This window comes from Scyliorhinus torazame, chromosome 24, assembly GCF_047496885.1.
Source record: "Scyliorhinus torazame isolate Kashiwa2021f chromosome 24, sScyTor2.1, whole genome shotgun sequence".
NCBI classification, from domain to species: Eukaryota; Metazoa; Chordata; class Chondrichthyes; order Carcharhiniformes; family Scyliorhinidae; genus Scyliorhinus; species Scyliorhinus torazame.
Window position 1 is genome coordinate 12,508,477 of NC_092730.1, and position 19,117 is coordinate 12,527,593.

General features: G+C 50.8%; 1 protein-coding gene across 4 annotated transcripts in view; it reads right to left on the reverse strand.

Moving 5' to 3' along the window:
• Positions 1 to 19,117, reverse strand: part of sptbn2 (spectrin, beta, non-erythrocytic 2) — a 347,367-nt gene that overhangs the window by 9,677 nt on the left and 318,573 nt on the right. For 3 of the 4 annotated variants that reach the window (XM_072489368.1, XM_072489367.1, XM_072489369.1), the window contains 10 exons: positions 18,583 to 18,827; positions 17,236 to 17,374; positions 15,577 to 15,661; positions 14,677 to 14,873; positions 12,319 to 12,470; positions 11,645 to 11,717; positions 10,926 to 10,982; positions 5,100 to 5,314; positions 3,272 to 3,445; positions 1,854 to 1,896 (listed from right to left, as the gene is read on the reverse strand). In XM_072489368.1, the coding sequence (XP_072345469.1) occupies positions 1,854 to 1,896; positions 3,272 to 3,445; positions 5,100 to 5,314; positions 10,926 to 10,982; positions 11,645 to 11,717; positions 12,319 to 12,470; positions 14,677 to 14,873; positions 15,577 to 15,661; positions 17,236 to 17,374; positions 18,583 to 18,827 (1,380 nt within the window). The remainder of the gene's footprint in view (positions 1 to 1,853; positions 1,897 to 3,271; positions 3,446 to 5,099; positions 5,315 to 10,925; positions 10,983 to 11,644; positions 11,718 to 12,318; positions 12,471 to 14,676; positions 14,874 to 15,576; positions 15,662 to 17,235; positions 17,375 to 18,582; positions 18,828 to 19,117) is intronic. The other variant, XM_072489370.1, reaches the window with a different exon arrangement.

A 19,117-nucleotide genomic window follows, 5' to 3' on the forward strand; every position in this document is an offset into this window, starting at 1 on the left:
CCAGGAACTGGAACCACTGCCCACAGTCATAGATTATCATAGAATTTACAGAGCAGAAGGAGGCCATTCGGCCCATCGAGTCTGCACCGGCTCTTGGAAAGAGAGCCCTACCCAAGGTCAACACCTCCACCCTATCCCCATAACCCAGTAACCCCACCCAACACTAAGGGCAATTTTGGACACTAAGGGCAATTTATCACGGCCAATCCACCTAACCTGCACATCTTTGGACTGTGGGAGGAAACCGGAGCAGCCGGAGGAAACCCACGCAGACACGGGGAGAACGTGCAGACTCCGCACAGACAGTGACCCAAGCCAGAATCGAACCTGGGACCCTAGAGCTGTGAAGCAATTGTGCTATCCACAATGCTCTCTACACCGTATGACAGAAAGTGGGCAGCACGTTAGCACAGTGGGTAGCACTGCTGCTTCACAGGGTCCCCGGGTTCGATTCCCGGCTTAGGTCACTGTCTGTGCGGAGTCTGCACGTTCTCCAAGTGATTTTCCTCCGGGTGCTCCGGTTTCCTCCCACAAAGTCTCGAAAGACGTGATTATCAGGTGAATTGGACATTCTGAATTCGCCGGATTGTGGCAACTAGGGACTTTTCACAGTAACTTCATTGAAATTAAATGAAAATCGCTTATTGTCACAAGTCGGCTTCAAATGAAGTTACTGTGAAAAGCCCCTAGTCACCACATTCCGGCGCCTGTTCGGGGAGGCTGGTACGGGAATTGAACCGTGCTGCTGGCCTGCCTTGGTCTGCTTTAAAAGCCAGCGATTTAGCCCAGTGTGCTAAACCAGCCCGATTCCTATTAGGTTCATTCTAAACATGAATGAAAGACCTAAGGAACATCACATGACACTCACCATAGAACAATTTGGCAATTCAATTGACGCCACTTAATCAAGACACCCAATATTCAGGTTAAGCGCTCCTAAAGTCGGGTGCAGCATCCAGTTAAGTGCAGAGTAAAAATATTTTTGCTCTGCCCCAACAACAACCTGAATGGGAGACAGGAACCTCCTGTGTCCACCCAGCATCCTCCCCCCCCCCGCCCCAAAACAGTACTGGATATAGTCAGCATCGTCTTTATTCAGGATCCGGAGATAGTATGTCTGACCCACTGCACCCCACCTCACCCTCTCCAGTCCTTATGGGAAAGGATTCACAGATTTTCAGCTTTTATGTAACTTTATTTCAAAGGGAATGGAGTATATAAATAGGGACGTCCTGCTAAAACTATACAAGGCACTAGTTAGACCGCACCTGGAGTACTCTGAACAGTTTTGTCCCCTTGTTCAAGGAAAGATGTACTAGAATTGGAGGCAGCCCAGAGAATGGTCACTCGGTCGATCTCAGGTACAGAGGGATTTTCTTAGGAGGAGGGGTTGAGTAGATTGTACTCATTGGAGTTCAGCAGAATAAGAGGCGACCTTATTGAGACGTATAGGATTCTTGGAGATTGATGCTGAGAGGGTGTTTCCCCCTTTGGGAGAGTCTAGGGCCAGAGGGTGTAATCTCAGATGAGGAGGAATTTCTCCTCTGAGGGTAGTGAACATGTGTGATTCATTACCAAAGAGTTGTAGAGGCTGGGTTGTTAAATGCGCTCGAGGCCGAGGATGCTAGCTTTTTAACCAGTGAGGGGATCGAGGGTCAAGGGGCGAGGGTTATCACAGTCATGATCTCAGCGAACGGCGGGGCAGACGCTACTACTCCAACGTCTCAAGGTCTGAACTGTACAGCGTTTGAAGGCACTCAGTAGGATAATGCGTTGAATGCGCCTGTTTCTCTGCCGTCTAACTTTGGCAGTGCCCCCTGTGTGTTCAGCATGGTCAGGGTTAAGTCACTTACCTCGTCCTTGGCCTGGAACAGAAACTCCTTCCCTTCATTGAGTCTGTGATCAAAAATAAATTGAATAAGCCATTGCTGCAGCACGAACAGCGATAATATCACGATGGCGAACCATTCACTGTCAGCTTTGTCAGATCACGGCTGACACACTGACACCTTGTCATTTCTAGACATGTGGAGTTTAATGCCGAGGGCAGTTCAGGGATTGCAGACGGCTCTTCCTGCAGCGAGTGATTTATTTTTCTGATAAGGTTTTCCCATTTGGCAACTTAATACAACCTTTATAAATCACTGACTCAGCCTCAGTTAAGTACCGTCTCCAATTCAGGGACACCGCGCGTTAGAAGGAATGGCAAGGTCGCGGGGAGAGTGCAGAGGAGGTTCGGCAGGAGGTGCTGGGGGCACGCCAGGGACCCGGGTTCGATTCCGGCCTTGGGTGACTGCGTTGTGTGGAGTTTGGACGCTCTCCCAGTATCTGTGTGGGTTTCCTCCGGTTTCCTCCCACAGATATGCAGGTTATATTTTTTAAAAATAAATTTGGAGCACCCAATTCATTTTTCCCAATTAAGGGGCAATTTAGCGCGGCCAATCCACTTACCCTGCACATCTTTGGGTTGTGAGGGCGAAACCCACGCAGACACGGGGAGAATGCGCAAACTCCACACGGGCAGTGACCCAGAGCCGGGATCGAACCTGGAACCTCGGCGTCGTGAGGCAACAGTGCTAAACACTGCGCCACCATGCTGCCCCGACAGATGTACAAGTTAGCTGGATCGGCCATGCTGAGTTGCCCCTTTGGTGGGTCCAGGGGCGTGCAGGTTAGGTTACGGGATGTGCACCTGGTATGGACGGGAGAGTGGACCTGGGTGGAGCGCTCTTTCGGAGGGTCAGTGCAGACTCGATGGGATGAATGGCCTCCTTGTGCACTGAAGGGATTCTGTGAGCAGAGTAACTGTGTTCTCCTTCAGGCTGAGCGCTAAGGAGGGATTTAATAGAGATGCTTAAAATGATGAAAGGTTTTTATAGGATAATAAGAAAACATTTAGAGTGAGAGGGGTCAGTCGCCAGAGGTCGTGGATTAAGCTGCCAGGTTAAAGAGGCAGAGGCAACATGAGGATATATTTTCCGCCTTAGCACATTATGGCGATCTGGAACGCACCGTTCGAAAGAACAGTGGAAGGAGATTCAATATTCACTTTTTAATAAGTGTTTGACTCAAAAACATTTGCTAACCTTTGAGGAAAGAGTAGGATTCACCGGACTGTTCTTATAAAGAGCCAAAGAGGACACATTGGGCCAAATGGCTTCCTTAAGGAGTATCAAAGCCGGACGGTGAATCAGCTACTCTGCCATCACAAACAAAAATGACGGGTACCTGAACCCCTCCATATCTTCTTCTCTCCCCTCACGAATTTTACCTGAGTTTGAAGACAAACTTTCTCTTCTTGTAATCGTGTGCCACCTCGCACTTGGCCTCCGTCAGGCTGACCGGCACCTCTCCGTGGTACGGGATGCCAGTGCTGGCGTTCTTGGAGTCCTTATAGAAACCGAGGCTCTTGTTCCTCAGCACGCAGTACACGTTCTGCCACGACCTGCAGGCGGACCAATGTAGCAGTCAGGGACAAGCGGCTCGAATCGGACATCAGGCTGAGAGCCGGCGCCGGCCTGCACTACCTAACGGGGTAATGATTCAAATCTGCTGAGTGGGCACCCCGTCATCAACTACATACTGCGCCCTGCTAAGGGAGGGGGAGTCCAAGCGGGCAATTGATAAAACAAACAACTATGTGCGTGTGGAAGGGAAATTAATGCGAGGATTAGTTGCCCGCTTGGAGCATACATTAATATGTAGTTGCTATGAAAGATAAATCACTTGCTAAAGCATGATGGGATTGCTTGACTATATTTTAATACTGTTTTTAACAAGAATACTGATTAGAAACAGCTTGCGATTCTTCCGAAGGACAACAAATACGTACTAGAGTTGTTTTTTGCCGAGGGCAAGAACTACGTATCCCACCGTACATACTTTCCAAGGTTTGTTTAAAAAAACAATGGCCAGCCAGCTGCTGTTTACTTATTTAGTTGTGTATTTCAAACCATAAGGATAATGGTCTCCGCTGTGTAATTCAGAGTGCTGTGAAATGGCTATTCAGCTATTGCAGCCGCTGCACGATATCGTGTTAATAAAATCCTAAAACGAAGCTCGAAGCCTCTGTCTAATCATTATTTCCACGACAGTGCGCGATAAGACGAGAATGTTTCGGCACATAGGAAAGGGTCTGTGCAGACGTCTGATGGGTTACTGCGCAAGTGAAGGTTTGAGGTGCTTTGTGAGAATCCAGGAAAGTAATTATACACAAACACAAATATACACATATTTAAAAGAGCGAAGGTTGTTACAGGAGTAGAGGTTGTGGGGCACTAATTCATTTCAGAGGCTACCACAAAAGCAATAACGCACAGGAGGCCATTCGGCCCTTTGAGTCTGCACCGGCTCCCCGGACAAGCAACTCACTCGAGAGTCGTTCCCCCAGCTTCTCCCCGAAGCACTGCACATTCTTCCCTTTCAGATGATAATCCAATTCCTTCTTGAATGCCTCCAGAGCCGACCTCCCAACTCACTCTCCAGCAGCGCATCCCAGATCCCAATTCGCTGCGTCAAAAGCATTCTCCTCTTGGTCCCCACCTACAATAAATCTGTGTCCTTGCGTTCTCGATTCTTCTACATGGGAAGTTTGTCTCTGTCTGTCTGTCTGTCTCTCTCTTTGTCTCTCTCTCTCTCTCTGTCTCTCTGTCTCGCCATGTCTGTCTGTCTCTCTCTCTCTCTCTTGGGTCCGCCACATTACCCATGTACGATTCCCCCGCGTGCACTATCGCTGATGATGAGGCTGACCTCCCAGTGATGGTGGTCCGAGTGAGCACTGTATAATTCTGCTGCGAGAATGCAGTAGGTGGTGGACGGTTGTGGTGTGTCAGAATGTCTGTGAAGGAGAGGGCATGTTTCATTGCGTTGCAGCCTCTGTGATATATCAGAGTGAGGCCGTGTATCAGTGTGATAAGCTGCAAGTGCACAGAGCATGGATATTCTCGTGTCACTGGGTGGAGGAGAAGGGAAGCAGAGGGACTACACTGCTCACTGCTTTGATATCGCTCCCTGATCACTCCCGGTGAGTCTGAATGTCACTGTTTGACATTCAGCCGTTTGTGCACAGCCGTTTGATCTTGCAGCCGCCGGCCCCTTACCGGCTGGAGGCTTTTTTGTTGTGTGACTCCCATTCGTGTTTCCGACACAGAATTCCTTCCAGCTGGACCGAGGATGCATCCTGGGACTTGCTGAGCAAGGTGCTAGCGGACCCGGGGCGTGGAGACAATTGCGGTGTCTTCCTGACTGGACTGTGGTCCTTCCTTGATTCCGGTGCGTCACCCGTCCCGTTAACAGGTTCTGATGCTTCACTGACCTGGGGAAAATGACAAATTAGGAGAAATGCCAATTACAATTCCCAGTTACTGGTCTAACTCGGAAGGATAATACTATATACAGCGAACTTACAAAAAAATGTTTTCCTCATGTCCCTCAGTGATCTACAATTAAATATACAAACACTCCCAGGACAGGTACAGCACGGGGTTAGATACAGAGTAAAGCTCCCTCTACACTGTCCCCATCAAACACTCCCAGGACAGGTACAGCACAGGGTTAGATACAGAGTAAAGCTCCCTCTACACTGTCCCCATCAAACACTCCCAGGACAGGTCCAGCACGGGGTTAGATACAGAGTAAAGTTCCCTCGACACTGTCCCCATCAAACGATCCCAGGACAGGTACAGCACGGGGTTAGATACAGAGTAAAGCTCCCTCTACACTGTCCCCATCAAACACTCCCAGGACAGGTACAGCACGGGGTTAGATACGGAGTAAAGCTCCCTCTACACTGTCCCCATCAAACACTCCCAGGACAGGTACAGCACAGGGTTAGATACAGAGTAAAGCTCCCTCTACACTGTCCCCATCAAACACTCCCAGGACAGGTCCAGCACGGGGTTAGATACAGAGTAAAGCTCCCTCGACACTGCCCCCTTCAAACACTCCCAGGACAGGTACAGCACGGGGTTAAATACAGAGTAAAGCTCCCTCTACACTGTCCCCATCAAACACTCCCAGGACAGGTACAGCACGGGGTTAGGTACAGAGTAAAGCTCCCTCTACACGGTCTCCATCAAACACTCCCAGGACAGGTACAGCACGGGGTTAGATACAGAGTAAAGCTCCTTCTACACTATCCCCATCAAACACTCCCAGGACCGGTACAGCACGGGGTTAGATACAGAGTAAAGCTCCCTCTACACTGTCTCCATCAAACACTCCCAGGACAGGTGCAGCACGGGGTTAGATACAGAGTAAAGCTCCCTCTACACTATCCCCATCAAACACTCCCAGGACAGTACAGCACGGGGTTAGCTACAGAGTAAAGCTCCCTCTACACTATCCCCATCAAACACTCCCAGGACAGGTACAGCACGGGGTTAGATACAGAGTAAAGCTCTCTACACTATCCCCATCAAACACTCCCAGGACAGGTACAGCACGGGGTTAGATAGAGAGTAAAGCTCCCTCTACACTGTCCCCATCAACACTCCCAGGACAGGTACAGCACGGGGTTAGATACGGAGTAAAGCTCCCTCTACACTGTCCCCATCAAACACTCCCAGGACAGGTACAGCACGGGGTTAGATACAGAGTAAAGCTCCCTCTACACTGTCCCCATCAAACACTCCCAGGACAGGTACAGCACGGGGTTAGATACAGAGTAAAGCTCCCTCTACACTGTCCCCATCAAACACTCCCAGGACAGGTACAGCACGGGGTTAGATACAGAGTAAAGCTCCCTCTACACTGTCCCCATCAAACACTCCCAGGACAGGTACAGCACGGGGTTAGATACAGAGTAAAGCTCCCTCTACACTGTCCCCATCAAACACTCCCAGGACAGGTACAGCACGGGGTTAGATACAGAGTAAAGCTCCCTCTACACTGTCCCCATCAAACACTCCCAGGACAGGTACAGCACGGGGTTAGATACAGAGTAAAGCTCCCTCTACACTGTCCCCCATCAAACACTCCCAGGACAGGTACAGCATACTAGCCTTAGTCTAGATTCCGGTATCTGTGGCCTCTGTGTGAAATCAACAATGAGTTACATACAAGGTCTCTGTCCAGCAGGAACTGAACGCAGACTGATTGAGGACTGTGTTGGTTTCTACCATCAAATACCCTTCATTGTCTCGGCTCAAAAGGGGCCAATGACAATGTACTGCCGCTGACTGTGGAACTCAATCAAGCGAGAGTCAGCACCTTTAGAAGTGGGGGAAGATAAATTAGTAGCTGGAGAATCTTTGGGGATTCAACTGCTGCTGGTGAAATGCTTCACTGTTGTTGCAATGGACTCTTCTGGAGAAATATGTGCTTCAGAGAGAGACAAAGCTACACGCTCGCTCCCTGCGTGTTCCCTTTAGGTTGATTTTGCCAGAAAGGCAGAAGCGACCCACCACCACCATCTCAAGGGCAATTAGGGATGGGCACTGAACAGCGGCCCTGTCGGCAAAGCCCACAGACCACGGACAAAATTCTGTCGCGTTTTGAACAGCCTCACTTTTGGAGGGTGGTGGCAAAATCAGATCTCCTCTGACCTGCACAGTTGTGCACGAGGCCAGAAGGGTCAGCGCTGGGCTGTTAACGGGTGTCGCTGGAAACATTCGGGTGTTTCGTAGCCTCTCATGAACGCTGCCCTCGAAACTCTCAAGTAAACGGCCGCCTGCAGCGTGGTGCCTTTCACATGCCGGCAGCGAGAGGGACTGAAGGACAACACTGACTGAAAATAAAACACAGAATGCAAAAGTTAAGGGGCAGAGAGAAAGAAAAAATAGAACCTACAGAGCAGAAGGAAGCCATTTGGCCATCGAGTCTGCACCGACTCACTTCCACCCTATCCCCATAACCCAATAACCCCTCCTGACCTTTTTGGACACTAAGGGGCAATTTATCACGGCCGATCCACCTAACCTGCACGTCTTTGGACTGTGGGAGGAAACCGGAGCACCCGGAGGAAACCCACGCACACACGGGGAGAACGTGCAGACTCCGCACAGACAGTGACCCAGCGGGGAATCGAACCTGGGGCCCTGGCGCTGGGAAGCCACAGTGGTAATCAGCGCAGTGGTTAGCACTGCAGCCTCACGGCGCCGAGGTCTCAGGTTCGATCCCGGCTCTGGGTCACTGTCCGTGTGGAGTTTGTACATTTTCCCCGTGTTTGCGTGGGTTTCACTCCCACAACACAAAGATGTGCAGGGTAGGTGGATTGGCCACGCTACATTGCCCCTTAATTGGAAAAAATTAATTGGGTACTCTAAATTTATTTAAAAAGAACAATCTCCCTTCAAGCAGCCTGCGTCAGCGTTCAAACCAGCCCCAAGAACCTGCGTTGGTGTGGGATGGTGTCGGTGTCGTCAGCTGAGACCACCACCTGGTGGGCAAGAAGGGAAACTACAGGAGAATGTGAAAAGACGGACTACAGAATGACGGTAACGTCGCTGGTTTCAGAATAAATATTTTTTTAAACACAAGAGGCTAGCAACTTTTCCATAGGCTTGCTTTTCGTCTTTAAAACTTGAAACCGTTACTCTTTTTAAATCAAAATGTTCGATTCCGCGGCTGACAAGTGGGCCTTTAGGTCACAAGAGTTGCCCGCTCTCAATGGCCTCATCCCGACGTCACGCGAGAGGACAGTTTTCGTTTCAGCTGCGCCTCGGATTCAAGGGGAGCGGAACTGTGATTGCTGACAGCTTCAGGGTTTTCTGCTCCCCCCCCCCCCCCCCCCCGTTGTCAATGGGAGTCTTCATTGAAGCCACCCCACGTCGCCGGGAGACCCCCGAGCAAGGGTGCAGGACCAGAGGACCCCGCCGCCTGCGAACGGGCGGAGAATTCCGGCCCAGGCCTTTAAGGGGCGATGGCAGGAAGCATCTCCTGATGCAAAGGGTGGTGGCAATCTGGAACTCTCTCTCTCTCACACAGTGACTCAAAACGTCCGTACGTCTGGACTAGTTAAAGCCCCTCTGGTTTTGCCTCAAGGTGAGGAAGAAGAGATGCAGTTTTATGACCCTGTGGACGTTACGTCACGTCGGGTACATCAGAGCCAGCAGCTTTTCCAGGGACTTTATTTGCCGTTGGTTCAATTTTCCAATTCTAATTAGCTCCTCCATCGCTACGAGTCACTCAACAAAGCGAGCCAGCAAGCGTGGCAGCATGTTTCCAGGGAGAGCAGATTTTATGCATGACCTCCAATACCAGTCAAACTCCACGCTGGGGAGTGGAGTGTGAATTAAACGTTGCCTTCGGGGTGTTAGTTCCGATCAGCGCGCAAGGAAGAATGAGGCTGAAGTGAGCCTGTACCTTAAAACTGCCTTCTTTTCCCAGACAGTAAAGCAAAGTCACAGAATCACACAGTTCCTCCTGGACACCCAGAGTGAACTGATTAAAACACTCTTACAATAGTTGTCCCTTAATCCTTCCCTGATTGGGAGCAGCTGCGCTTAATTACCAACTTAAAGCATGTTCAGCATTAACACTGGGGACCTGGGGGTGAGAGGGTATGGCATAAACAGTCCATGATTTAGGGACATTAATAATAATCTTTATCGTCAGAAGTAGGCTTACATTAACACTGCAATGAAGTTACTGTGAAAATCCCTGAGTCGCCACATTCCGGCGCCTGTTCGGGAACACGGAGGGAGAATTCAGAATGTCCAATTCACCTAACAGCACGTCTTTCGGGACTTGTGGGAGGGAACCGGAGCACCCGGAGGAAACCCACGCAGACACAGGGAGAACGTGCAAACTCCACACAGACTGGCGCAGTGGATATCACTTGTGCCTCACGGCGCTGAGGTCCCAGGTTCGATCCCGGCTCTGGGTCACTGTCCGTGTGGAGTTTGCACATTCTCCCCGTGTTTGCGTGGTTTTCGCCCCCCAAAAGCCAAAGATGTGCAAGGCAGGTAGATTGGCCACGCTACATTTCCCCTTAATTGGAAAAAACGAATTGGGTTCTCTAAATTTAAAGAAAAAACTCCACCCAGACAGTGGCCCAAGCCGGGAATCGAACCTAGGACCCTGGAGCGGTGAAGCATCAGTGCTACCCACTGTGCTACCGTGCTGCCCATTATTCAGCCCCCGTTTTAAAATCATCCACTTTGTCTTCAAGTTTGAATTTCCATGTCCATGATATTAATGGAAATAGCAGTCTATGAAACATCTTTATTGGGGGAAAGAGGGACTAAAAAGCCTGGGAACTACGGCTGCCCAAATGCCTCCCCTCCCTAATTTTTACTTCCTTGTCTACATATCCTACTATTCCTCAATTCCTTGTAAGAAGTCTTACAACACCAGGTAAAAGTCCAACAGGTTTGTTTCGAATCACTAGTGATTCAAAACAAACCTGTTGGACTTTAACCTGGTGTTGTAAGACTTCTTACTGTGCTCACTCCAGTCCAACGCCAGCATCTCCAGATCAATTCCTTGTGTATTTATTCAGCTCCCCTCAAATGCATTTAGGCTGTTCGCCTCAACCATGTCTCGTGTTAGTGAGTTCCACAGTCGCACCACCCAACGCTCCCTCCAATTTCATTTACTGGCCGATTTATCGAAACGCTTGGCCATGCACAGGAAGTAACTCACACGTGGCCTAGGTGGGATAGCTGCGCGTCCATGAAACCTTCTGGGAATACTGCTCGCCTCGGCATGGGTAAAGATGATTCTTCAGAATTACACACTGGATTCACTGTCTTACAATCGTAGCACCCAGTTTTGAATCCCCCACAACAGATGCATCAACTCTAAATCTATCCTAACAAACGGTTTCAGAATTTAAACGCTCTCTATCAGCTTACACCCCCTGCCCCACCCCCTCCAGCTTCCTCCTTCCCGTTCGGTCTTCCATATGAGCAACATCTATAGGGCAGAGATGAAAGTGAAACAACGGCGGAAAGAAAAATAGCAAGGAAGCAGAAAGCACTTACGGTCACAGTCACAGATGACGGTGCGCCATCTCTCAATAGTCTGAAATCGCCCAGCAGCTGAAAGAATGGAGTGACACCCGTTATAACCAAGGAAAGGAAAGATATGAAATCAGCGAAGGTCTTCCCGAAGCTTGCCAGAAGAAGGCCATGGGTATATTTGCGGAGCGACTGGCCACTCCTGCTAGACGTCCAGCTAGCCTAACACAACTCGCATCAACCTCAAGGTGTCACTCTACTTCGGTGTATGAATGCCGGACGTACACGTCGCAAAATGGGGCGTGGCTCCCTAGGAGGGTTAGCAGGCAGCGTTTGACACAGAGCCACGTAGAGGCGACCGAAAGCTTGGTACAGTAGGTGCAGCTTAAAGGAGGAAAGAGGGGTGGAGAGGTTGAGGGAGGGAGGTCCAGATCTTGGGGGCCCAGGCAGCTGAAGGCACAGTCGTCAATGATGAAGGGATCAAAACTGGGGACGAGCAGGAGGTCAGAATTGGAGGAGTGCGGAGATCTCCAAGGACAGTCGGCTGGAGGAGGCTAAAAAAGGACAGGAAGAGGAAAGGCCGTGCAGGGGGATGCCAGCATGGTGCCTCCAAGGTGGCCATTGTTGCGCCGGCCACCATGCCCTGCGGGTCCTAATGATCCAAATCACACACTCGGCGTGGCCACACAGCTGCCTTTTGTGGACAACAAGTGCCGACAAGCGGCTGACAGAAGGCGGCTTACCTGTGGCGACTCCATGTCCGAGTGCACTCCATTCTGAGCGATGGGCTCCAAGTGATTCATCATCTCACCGTCCCTGAAAATAACCAAATGTCAAAGTTAATGACAGCAAACCGTTAACGAGGCGTTACTGGCAAGGCAAAACCATCCGACGTGGCTTTGAGAGTTGATGCGCTGCAGGGTTCGCCCACGTTCTGGCACCTTGGCAGAATCTCCGCTGAGAGGCCGTGGGGGCTGAAAGCTCGCTCTTATCATGCCATCTGGCCGCTGGGCTGAAGCGCCGACCCGGGTAATTCCGTTTGGAAGCCTCTCGGCTGAAAGGACCTCATCGGTTGGGATTCAAACCCAAATCTCGCGGATGGAGAGGGAGCAGAAATGTTCGGAAACTATTTTGAGGGTTATGTGAAGGGAGGGATCATTGTGGGCAACGCTCACAAACCTGCCGGGCGTTGCTAACACGCTGCGATGGCACAGACCCGCGATCTGGCCTTCCAGACGTACACCTGCGACATTTATCCGCTTCCACTTACTTTGAAGTCAAATTCAAACGTCTAAGCAAACATTTAGTGTCCGGAATTCCGTTGATAACATTTCCCCACAGTACAGAAAGCGGTTTGGGGGCAACGACATATCAAAAAGGACCGTTTGCCGAACAAATGGCGGATGGGGGCTTTTACCGTGCCAATTCGTTCTGCTGTGCGTGATTCCTGTTCTCCAGACCGTCTTCCCCTGTGACAGAGACGCACGGCGTGGTGGGCGAGGGCAATGGCGGCGGCTTCCTCTTCCTCTCCTCCTCCTCCAGCTGCCGGCGAATCTCTTGTTGCTCCAGCTGCAACACAGGAGAGGATGGGGGATGCTCAGGCATTGTTCTCACCAGAAACGAGGACATTACTTGGAACGCACGCGCCCCCGACGGCTTGGGAGGTTTCCCAGCAAACAGGAATACCGCATACATACTTCCCGTGATTTCCTGCCAAATTTCAGCTTGTAATTTCGAACCGTGCTTCCGCGGCAGGTTGGGATCCGCAGTTAAGGTGCGGAGCTCCTGGGAGGGGGGGGGCGGCGCGGGGACAGATGAATACAGGAGTAGGACAGACGCTCCCCTCCAGCCTGCTCCACCATTCAGTAAGATCATGGCTGATCTTCCGCCAAATTTCACTGCAGTTTATCGCTATGGGTTTGTCCCAAGACCTGGGGAGTTGCTGTTGGGAATAAAGCGTTTTGAATCAGCAGAGATGTGTTTTTTTTTAAACTTTTGGGCACTCGGAAAAGAATTGTGTACTTGGGTAGTAAACAGCAGCTGGGAATCACTAATCCACAGAATGGGTCAACTGCAGAGAGCTGTTAAATGTTGCGGGGCAGCTCTGTGTTGAAGAGTAGATGTGCTGAGGTGTGAGTTTGGCGGTGAGTTTTGCGGATGACCGAATGATCGACTCTCTGACAGATGCTGCTGCCTCCTTTATATTGCAGTCGTGAAGCTGTCGGCGGCACTTTGTTAGAAACGTCGGCGTACTTGCCACCGGAGCCAAAGAGCACCACGTACCGAGGTGAGATTGTTTCTGGGCCCTCGGCAGCAAGTCACTGAGACCAGAGGAGGTGACGCTGAGTGTGCAGAATCCCAATGATTCAGCCCCTTCCCATTCACCCTCAATGCACCAGATCCCTTCCCATTGAACACGGTTATGCAGAATTTCTGCAGAGCATCAACCTTTCCTCACAGCCGTAAAGAACTCTGGTGCCCGCTTAATTACTCACTTTGTAACGTACGCCAAGGAGGTTACGAAGGAACTTTACAAAACATTACGTCGGCCCCCAAATGTACTATTGTGTCCAATTCTGGGCACCGCACTTGAGGAAGGATGTGGAGGCTTTCGAGAAGGCGCAGAGAAGAGTTTTGAGAATGGTGCGGGCGATGAGGGACGGGGTAGATTGGAGAAGCTAAGCCAGTTTCCTTAGAGAAGAGACGGTTGAGAGATTTGATAGAGTCTGAAGAGGCTGTATAGGGGCACAACTGTTCCCGCTGGCCGGAGGGTCAAGAAGAACCAGAGGTCACCAATTTATGGTGATCGAGAAACGAGCCAACGGTGAATTGAAGAAGTTATTTTTTAGGCAGCGAGTGGTTAGAATCTGGAATGTATAATTCGAGAACGTGGGGGAGGCAGGTTCAATTGTAGCTTTCCGAGGGGGATTGGGATAAAGAAAGATTTGCAGGGTACAGGGAAAGAGCGTCAAAGTAAGACTAGCTGAGTTGCTCTTGCAGAGAATTAGCATGTGCACGATGGGCCGAATGGCCTCCTTTTGTGCTGCGATTGGAGAGTATAGACATGGGGGGGGGGAAGAGAGAGAGAGAGAGAGAGAGGCATGCAGACAGACAGACAGAGAGAACTAAAACTAGCGACTGCAATATCAGGTAATCACAAAGAAATCCAATAACGATTTCAGGAGATAATTCTTTACCTCGGGGGTAAGTTGAGACAAATAGTATAGATGTAAGTGGGTAACCACTCGGGAGAAAGGAGTAGAAGGATATGCCTGATAGGATGGGATCGTGGAAACCATACTGTGCAGAAGGAGACCATTCGGCCCATCAAGTCTGCAGCAACCCTCTGAAAGAGCACCCAATCTAGGTCCACTCCCCCACCCTATCCCAGTAACCCCACCTAACCTTTGGGCACAGCCAATCCACCTAGCCTACACATCCCTGGACTGTGGGAGGAAACCGGAGCACCCGGAGGAAACCCACGCAGACTAGGGGAGAAAGTGCAAACTCCGCAGACAGTCACCCGAGGCTGGAATCGAACCAGGGTCCCTGGCGGCGTGAGACAGCAGCGCTAACCCACTGTGCCACCATGTCGCTGAAGCAGGTTCACGGGGAGCATAAACACGTCAGAAAGCAGGTGGGATAAATGGCCCGTTCCTGTGCTGTAAACCCCAAGGCTTTAGCTGTGATTCTAAAGGGCGGTCAGCATCAGCATTTTTCAGGAGTTGGCGGGGAAAACTGGAAGGCAGACAGCAGGAATATGACAGCACTCAACTGTTGTTAGCTTCTCCAGGGCCAGGAAACGCTCTTCCCAGGCAGCGGCCGACTTCTCAAACTCTTCGTGGCGCTTGATCAGGTTCTCGGCGTCGTCCACGTTGCTCCCCATGTCGGCGGCTCTGACGTAGGGCTCCTGAGTTGCCAGCCATGCCTCTGCTACCGTGGCGTCCCTGCCAAACTGGAGAACCTCCATTACTGCGAGGGTAAAGAGAGAGGGACACAGAGAGAGAAAACACAGGATTATCAGTTCCAACTCATTTGACAATATCTTCAACAGGCGGCTTAGAATTCCTTAAAAACCTGCTTCAACTGGCTGTCGACTGTTTGATTAATCCAATATTCTTTGCACGGGTTTCTGATGTGTCCTGCACGGTACTGCACTTTCCCCGAATTATAATTGACATTACCTTTGAAGTGATTGGCGGAAAACAAAAGGCGACATGGGGAAACTTTTCTTTTTAAACACACAGCGCGTTGTTAAGACCTGGAATGTTCAGAAAAGGAAGGTGGAAGGAAGCACATTCGCTGTTATTGTCAAAAGGGAACTGGATGAAGGCATTAAGGGGATCTACTTGCAGGGCTAGGCGGGGAGAGACAAGGGAACGCGACTAATCGGAAAGGTTGCCCTTGGAGCCGTATTTCTCTCCGACAGCCAAGAGGCCGGAAATGCTCGCACCCACCATTCGGGATTAGCCCCCTTGCCAGAGGTAACATGCTTGTTGTAATTTCACACGTTGCCTCTGGATTTAGCGCCAGGGCAGAGGCAGTTTCGCACTGTGGAATTATTGCTCTTCGATGAACGCAATAGCACACAAGACAAGATCTGTGGGTTTGTCAATCCCTGGCAGAGGCTCCCCCATCAACTGCTTCAAATAGATACACGGTTCAGTATTCTCACCCAACTGCAACCAATCTTCCTTTCCCTTCCATTTATCATTGATTTCTCTCCTCCTTTCCTGGAGCTGGGCCAGTTTCTCTGCAATCTAATACAAGAGTGGAGGAAAAAAACACATCAATAATAGGCTTGAACATATATTGGCCATTTGCATCAATTTGATTTATGCGTTGTGGCATTTCGACCTTTATCTCTCGTGCGGTGACAGGAACCAGGTTATTTTTAGCTGCAGGGGACTAAAAGGACCGTTTTAATATTTGTGCCAATAATGTGTGCATTAATTAGGGCATTGTTATTAAAGGAAAGCAATCTATTTTCATTCAACTATCAGTACTACCTCCAGGATTTGAGTAATGTTATTATATTGACTGGTTGGCAACTGGACTCTTGATTGGTTGAGGCGTTGCCCTAGGGAAAGAACCAGGGAACAAAGAACTAAGAACAAAGAACGATACAGCACAGGAACAGGCCCTTCGGCCCTCCAAGCCTGTACCGGTCATGATACCATCCTTTGCCTAAACCCTCAGCACTTCCTTGTGCCGTATCCTTCTATACCCATCCTATCCATGTGTTTGTCAAGATACCTTTTGAATGGGCAGCATGTGGCACAGTGGTTGGCACTGCAGTCTCACGGCGCCAAGGTCCCAGGTTCGATCCCGGCTCTGGGTCACTGACTGTGTGGAGTTTGCACATTCTCCCCGTGTTTGCGTGGGTTTCGCCCCCACAACCCAAAAGATGTGCAGGGTAGGTGGATTGAACACACTAAATTGCCCCTTAATTGGGAAAAAATGAATTGGGTACTCTAAATTTATTTTTAAAAGATGCCTTTTGAACGCCGTTAATGTATCTGCTCCCACAGCCTCCCCTGGCAACGCGTTCCAGGCACTCGCTACCCTGTGTAAAAAACCTGCCTCGCACATCTCCTCTAAACTTTGCCCCACGGACCTTAAACCTTTGCCCCCTGGTGACTGACCCCTCCACCCTGGGAAAGAGTGCCTGCCCATTCACTCTATCCACGCCCCTCATAATCTTGTAGACCTCTGCCCTCCATGCTTTTGTTTAGTTGAAAAAGGGCGCAACACTTGGACATATTCTGCTGGCAACGGACAGGGCCCTGTGAATGAACGTATGTAGCTTCTAGCAAGCGTAAGTTAGCCACATGGTGAACTCGACTGATAATCTCAAATTGGTTGTTAGTCCTGATGAATGTAAGGCCAAAAGCTTCGACAGTATATCTCTTTTTTCAGCAATACTCAAGCTCTGTACCGCAAGATGGCTAAGTATTGACGTTCTGTATAATTGTCACTTGTCACCATCATAACTCTTACAAGTGGAATAATGATGGAAATGGAATGCACATAAATAACCAATCTTTTTTTAAAACAAATTTAGAGTACCCAATTAATTTTCTTTCCAGTTAAGGAGCAATTTAGTGTGGCCAATTCACCTACCCTGCACATCTTTGGGCTGTGGGGGTGAAACCCACGCAGACACGGGGAAAATGTGCAAACTCCACACAGACAGTGACCCGGGGCCGGGATTGAACCCGGGTCCTCAGCGCCGTGAGGCAGCAGCGCTAACCACTGCGCCACCGTGCCGTCCCTATAAATAACCTATCTAATAGAGTTCAGAACCTTCAGTTTGTACAAAGGATCACAGTACCTCGTCTGAAGCATAGTGGTTCTTGGCCAGGAGGGCGTTGCCCATCTCGATGCTTGCAGTAAAGCTGTCATCCCGGGCGTCGATTTCAGACTTGATCCCTTGATGGTTCTTGATGGTCAGATCCGCTGAAGAAACATCCCTGCGGGGTGATGGTGCAAAGGCTCAGCTGGGTAGAAAACGTACAGCACCACTGTTGTTACCTCTACAATGCTCTCTGTTAAACCACGGGCTGAAGATTCCCACTGATCTACCAGCAGCACTAAACCTTGGCGGCTTGCATCAATGCCACCGAGTCCATCCCATCTCCAATCATCAGCTGTAACGTTCTTGCTGCACCTTACCCCTTGTGGCTGTAATAACATTTCCTCCTCTCCATACGAGGCCTACGCTTGCAGCCAAAATCGCACGCCCCCCCCCCCCAGCACTTTCTTAGTACAGCTTGGAATGTCCGCTAACCTTGGGCGGGATTCTCCGACCCCCCGGCCGGGTCGGAGAATCGCTGGGGGCTGGCGTGAATCCCGCCCCCGCCAGTTGCCGAATTCTCGGGCACTGGATATTCGGCGGGGGTGGGAAGGGGGTGGGAATCGCGCCTCGCCGGTTGGCAGCCCCCCCCCGGCGATTCTCCGGCCCGCGATGGGCCCAAGTCCCGCTGCTGGTATGCCTGTCCCGCCGGCGTGGATTAAACCACCTTTCTTACCGGCGGGACAAGGCGGCGCGGGCGATCTGGCCCCGGGGGGTGCTCCCACGGTGGCCTGGCCCGCGATCGGGGCCCACCGATCCGCGGGCGGGCCTGTGCCGTGGGGGCACTCTTTTCCTTCCGCCTTCGCCATGGTCTCCACTATGGCGGAGGCGGAAGAGACCCCCTCCACTGCGCATGCGCGGGGATGCCGTGAGTGGTCGCTGACGCTCCCGCGCATGCGCCGCACGGCAAAGTCATTTCCGCGCCAGCTGGCGGGGCACCAAAGGCCTTTCCCGCCAACTGGCAGGGCGGAAATCAGTCCGGTGCGGGCCTAGCCTCTCAAGGTGAGGGCTCGCCCCTCAAGATGCGGAGACTTCCGCACCTTTGGGGCGGCGCGATGCTGGACTGATTCGCGCCGTTTTGGGCGTCGGTCGTCTGAACATCGCGCCGATTGCGGAGAATCCCGCCCCGGTCTGCTCTAGTTCTGGACTGGGTCTCAAATTCACAACCTCCGTACTAGAGACCACATCCAACCAACTAAGTTAAACCAAGTTGGCCAAATTCAAGCGCATAATTAAACAGAGACTCCGTGCATGACTTTCTCGAAGGAACTCAAAGGATTGGCTGCCCACCCTTCCCTCGAGCGCAGCACCGCTGGCAAAAGCTACCTCGGCTTCTCCTGGGTATCCATCTGTCTGTTGACGTCGTCCATCCACAGCATGAGGGCCCGCACCAGGTTGAAGAAGCGGAACTTTTCCACCGTATCCGACAGGAGCTGCTTGCGCCCTTTGCTGGCGTTGAGAAGGGCGTTCCAGGCCTCCACCACTGTGTCCTCGTGGCGCTGGATGTCCTCGGCCTTCTCGCCAGCGTAAGCGGACCGGAGCCGGGCAGCGTCGTCCTGGACCTGCTTCACCTGTAAGACGTGAGGAAACAAAAATAAAAAGAGGGAAAACAGAGCGGCAACGTGGTCAACAGGAACAGCAAACTGCAATGAAGGAATAAAGGTGATCCCAACAGAAAATGTGTTTAAAATGGTTCCTTCAAGACACCTTTCACATGGGATATCTGATCATGAAAACCCATGGTAATTATAATATATCTTCTCTTTCTTATGCACCCTTTTAAAATCTGGAGAAATAAAATCTTAACAGCTTGAAACTGACAGATAGAAAGATGGCATGGACTAGAGACTATACTGAGCGA